The 5,349-nt window shown below is 44.1% G+C and overlaps 1 protein-coding gene across 3 annotated transcripts in view; it reads left to right on the forward strand.

Moving 5' to 3' along the window:
- The window catches only part of grid1b (glutamate receptor, ionotropic, delta 1b), a 335,801-nt gene extending 330,982 nt beyond the window's left edge, over positions 1–4,819 (forward strand). For 2 of the 3 annotated variants that reach the window (XM_069717577.1, XM_069717579.1), the window contains 2 exons: positions 464–602; positions 4,321–4,819. In XM_069717577.1, coding sequence (XP_069573678.1) covers positions 464–602; positions 4,321–4,787 — 606 coding nt within the window. In that variant the 3' untranslated portion in view covers positions 4,788–4,819. The remainder of the gene's footprint in view (positions 1–463; positions 603–4,320) is intronic. The other variant, XM_069717578.1, reaches the window with a different exon arrangement.
- The last annotated feature ends 530 nt before the right edge of the window (positions 4,820–5,349 follow it).

A 5,349-nucleotide genomic window follows, 5' to 3' on the forward strand; every position in this document is an offset into this window, starting at 1 on the left:
TCTCATCACACTTGAACATGAATCAGACCTCAGACCTCCATCTCTACCTCCGCACACCAACAACATCCACCTCAGCAGGAACACACTGATCGTACTCGAGGCAGGCGGCAGTCATGTGACAGGGGACAAACAGGAAGTACAACTTCGATGTGGATCCATAAACTAAAGTGTGAGCAGACAGTATATATTATATATATATATATATATATATATATATATATATATATATATATATATATATATATATATATATATATATATATATACACAGTGGATGTGTCAGCCTGTAGCAATAAGATCTGTCTCCAGCGTCCCCGTCCATTAGCCCTGGTTCTATCACTGTGTCACGTCTTATTGCAAATTATATGTCAATGTGGACGCCCATGTGATCTATCTCCTCTCCTTCTCTCCATCTATCCTTCTCATTTTTTATTTACACTTGACTGTCTATGATCTCGTGCAGGTTACTAAGGATTACAGACTGGCAAGGGTTTCTGGTCCATTGACATATAATGACATTACAACTGCTTCATCGGAGGGGAGGAGGGACATTTGGACAGACAGAGAGAGAGGCTGGGATGAAGCAGAAGCTATTGATACAGGTCAGAATAGACCTCCTCTAACACTATCAGAAATAAAGACAACGGAGTGAAAAAAGAAAGCATATCTGTGCCGTCGCCAAGATGCTTTTGTTTTGTAGAGGGTGGATTCTTTTGGGTAAAACTGAGCAGAAACGTGCTTCATACATGAAGTTCTGGAAATGAATGTGATATATTTTCCGTAAATATTAATAAGTAAATACAGGAAATTCCAGAAAGAATCAAACTTTTTAATTTAATCGCAGTTTCAACCATAAACTAAATGAGATAAATACATCAGTGATAAAATATTTTAGAATTTGTATTTTTTAATTTAAGTGTAGCTGCAGACGAAGAAGAGTTTTCTCTAAAAAAAAAAAAACGAGGCTTTAATCGATCGCTAAGTTACTTGTGACTCCTTCCTTATCGGAAGATTGGCAGGAAAATGATTTCCAGAACAAAACGTTTCAGCTCAAAGGAAAACAAAAAATTAACTCGATTCATGATCTGAGAGCAAATAATTGTGGCTGATTGAATTTGTGGTTTCACTCTATGCAGACGATACGATGCTGTTGTTAACGCTGCCTCCCGTCATTAGAAACCCTCCTGCAGTGCCTCAGTGCCTTTTCTGTTTCTCCTCGCCTTGTTTCAGTCGCTCATCTTTAACTGTGTGAACACATTTCATAAGGGCTGACCTCTGACCTCACTGTCACCTGTTCTAGGTGTGTTCAGCGTCCTTAACGGTTACACAACAAGCTTAGTGCCTTTTTTATGAAATCATTACAGCTCAGCATTGTGTTCTCGCCTTTAAAAGATCAAAACCACCTGCAGGAAATGTATAGCAGGACTGTTAGGACTGTCAGGACTGTTAGGACGTGTTAATCTATCAGGAGACGAGTTGCAGCAAAGTTATCAAAACAAATTTAGCCTAAAAATATTTGTATTGCCAGATTAGCTCTGGAAACAAAAATTAACTTTTTTATTAAAAGTTAAATCTAATTGAACTAAAATATATTTCTTTTGTTGTGTCAATTTGGTAACGGGGCAAATCAGCCTCACAAAGCCAGACTCCAACGGAAAAAGTTGGATTTTAAGACTCACTTAGCTGAATAGCAAAGTAGCTTCACAAAGTATGGTTCCCTTTCAGATTTTAATCTAAAAATTTCAAAAAATTCTGAAGTGTACCATCTGAACGATGCGGAGAGTTTATGTAACGTGACTCACCCACGATCCACTTTTAAAATGCTGTTAGAGATAATGTGCCTCTCAGATAAGTGAGTCTTAAAGTCCAAATTTTTTTCAATGGACTCTGGCTTAGCCAATAAAACAACCGTGCGGCGTAGCATTCCTCTCAGATTTACACCAACTGACATTATCTCACTCATTTTAAAGTGATTTTGTTATTTTGGAGGATTCTCTAAATGCAGCCGGCTCGCTAGTATCTACATCCGCAAATCGTAGCTACGCAAAACAACCTGGATTGCGCTCTCCCCCTCTAACCTGCATGAAAGAATTGTAAATTTATTTTTCTTTTTTTGGGGGGGTATTTTATAAAATTGGTATCAGAAATAGAAGCACTTTAACGGCCCCAGGAAGATACAGGTCCACGTCAGAGCTGGTCTCTGTTCGACTACCTCCCCTTCCTTTGACAGACGTCGGTATCGAGTTCTCCCGCTGAAGGGTTTCCATGTTTCACAGGGCCACTTGAATCCTAAATGAAGCAGAAACTGTTCTTATCACACTTGAGCACAACCCACTCAACAGTCGCAGTACTTGCAGAGTAGCAGGAGGCAGAGTTGTTTAAAATGCCCCCCCACTGGGAGCACTCATTAAAAGAGCTGTTTGTTTTCTAAATTAATGGACAGCTTTCACACGGCTGTTGTTGTCTTCCTCTCCGCGTACATCACCGGTCGCTCTTTAACGACGGGCTGAGGTGTTAATCCCGGCCGTTTATTTATTGAGGCCGGCCACCAGTTTTGACGCAGCTGAAAACATGTTTTAATGAGGGGCCGGTCCGCCGCAACGAGAAGCTGCGCCGACATGTTTTAATTCCTTTGAGAGGAGCTCTTTGAGGCTGGAGAGGGATCATTCAAACACGCCGCGCGTTTACATGTTCCTTGAAGGTTTCAAACAAAGGATGCAGACAGATGTTTGGCCTCGGCGGCGCTCAGCGTCGAGATGCACCGCGGCTTCCTCGAGATGCTTTCGCAGGCTATTAGACGCAGTTCCAGATGTGTTCCTGCAGGAAGTGCTCTCCACACCACGCTACCTGAACACAAAGACGTTTTCATCTCGAGAGGAAGTGTTTTACGTAAAATAACCGCCTCTTGTCTGCCTTTCAGAGATAAACTTCTACCTGTTTTATTTCAGTTTTTAACACGTCGGCAGCTGATTTTCCAGATAATCAAGAAAGTAGTCGCTAGCGATGCCGATAATTTCTCCAAACTTGCGGCTTTTTAATTTTTTTAAAGCTAAAGCAACATTTTAAATCATAAAAACATTAAAAAAAAATAGGCAGTTTAAGATTTTAGTCCTGCTTGATTTGGTGACAATGACATGTAACGACCACCGGGGGGCAGCAAACACACTGTGAGCAGCTTTTAATGCAACAGAAGTACAAAATGTAAAAATCTGTTTCCAGCAGAACTGAACAAAACTAAAGTAGTTTTGGATACATTTTTTTGTTTCCAAATATACTACACTTCCTGTAGCTGTTTCACAATAAAAGCGCCTTTAATGTGCGTCAGGAATTGGAGTGAGGATAATTAAAGGTTTTAAATCATTATTTATATTTATAAACCTTTATTTAAAAAATTAAATAATTAAACATCTTCTCCGATCTATCAGCGGGGGTAGGGTGGGGTGGTGCAGCCCTGGTGTATACCCCAGCTGGTTCTGTGTGCGGTATTAATATGCAGCGTAAACGTTGTCATGTGCATCGTTCTGAATATCACTGTGATGAGTTTACTGTGACTAATATCATCGTACCTCTGAGTTGAAGTGAATCCAATGCTGGAGCCGAGCCAGGATGCGTTCAGGAACGCCCGCCGACTTCACCGCACGTTTGTTGTAAAGCTGCTTTAATCGACACAGAGAGCTCAGTTTAACATGCGAGTCACGCCTCGTCCTCTACCTTCCCCCGACCCGCCATACCGAGGCATACCTGCGCTTCGGCGGGGGAAAACTCCGACGTCTATTAATGCCTGACGAGTATGCACGGCGGCGGCCGGCGGGAGATGCGGCATCAGCCGCAGCTCTGATTAAATTGTTCCGATGCTGCGAGCGCAGTGGCTCCAAGGGCAGCGAGGAAACACGTCAACGCCTCCTCTGAAGATCTCAAACTGTATTCTACACCTTTATAATAATAAAAAAATTATATTCAGCAGCTCTACAACAAACGTCCTTTCGGTCGCTTTGGCTCCAGGATTGTTTTCCTCCAGACATCCAACCTTTAATACTCACTGGCCAAGTTTGATTTCAAGGTGCACGTACAGATTGGTTTCCGTGGCCTCAGGTCCGTCTGGGCTCTTCAAACCAAACCAAAACAAAAAAAGGCCGCGTCCTAAAACCCGATTGAGAAATGCATGGAGCGCCAGCAGACCTGAACCAGTCTGAGAAACCGGCCCATCGCCAATCTCAGCCTCTGTGTCCCTCCTCCCTCCTTCCCCTGCCTCCCCCCTGTCTCTCCTCTGTCCTCCTCCACCCCCCCAACTCCCCCCCACTCCTCCTCCTCCTTTTATAGGACAAGGAGGTGAATCTGGAACAGGTGCATCGTCGTATGAACAGTCTTTTGGACGAGGACTTGGCCCACAAGCAGATCACCGGCCCCTCTATCGAGATCTCTGCGCTGGACATCGGCAGCATGCAGCCCAGCCAGGCCTCCCTGGGCCCGAGGCCGGAGTCCGTGCGGGACTACCCGCCCTCGGGCCTCGCTGTGACCACCTTCCTCCCCGGGGAGGGGGGGCCACCTCCTCCTCTTCCCCACCCTCACCATGGGGGGACCCTAGGCAGGACGCTACCCCTGTCCCAGGGCCCTGGCAGCACCACGTTGCCGCTGCACCACCCGCTCAGCAGCACCAGCCTCAGCGGCACCATGCAGTGCAAACACAGGGCGCCCAACGGGGGGCTCTTCCGGCAGAGCCCTGGCAAGACGCCCATGCCAATGTCCTACCAGGCAGTCTCCGCAGGACCCATACCCGAAGCCATTGATGCCACCCACAGTACATCCATATAGTGATGGGAGAGGGAAGGGGGAAAGGGGGAGGGGGGTGGGGGTCAAACGGCATCGACGGGCTCTCCGGACTGCTGTCCAGGTCTGGATGTGAGACGGGTTGGGAGGATGGGGGGCAACTTATTATAGAAGGAAAAAAACATATATGTACAAAGTAAAAAGATTTTTTTTGTATCTCACTATCTGTTCAGAAAATGTTACAAAAAAAAAAAAAAAAACGAAGCAGGGCGGCGGGCGCGTTGTCGGTGTAATTTTTCTCTTGTACATACGTGTAAATACCAAGAGAACGAAGTGAGGTCAAAGTGTATTTTGAATATTCTCAATTTTTGAAGTTGAGTTATAAAAACAAACAAAACGAGATAAAAAAAAAATCTATATATATATATATATATATATATATACATTGATGAAAAAGTTATGACTGTTTGAATGGCTTTGTAAATTTTGTTCAATTAAAACAATGACGCGAAATTCATTGTGATTGTTTTCTAAGTGCCGAAATTAAACGATGTCTCTCCACAACTCATCGATGTAAACGAC

Source organism: Brachyistius frenatus, unplaced genomic scaffold (genome assembly GCF_029030835.1).
Source record: "Brachyistius frenatus isolate BFR_SWC_R1_liver_20210118 unplaced genomic scaffold, ASM2903083v1 Contig_177, whole genome shotgun sequence".
In the NCBI taxonomy this organism is placed as follows: Eukaryota; Metazoa; Chordata; class Actinopteri; family Embiotocidae; genus Brachyistius; species Brachyistius frenatus.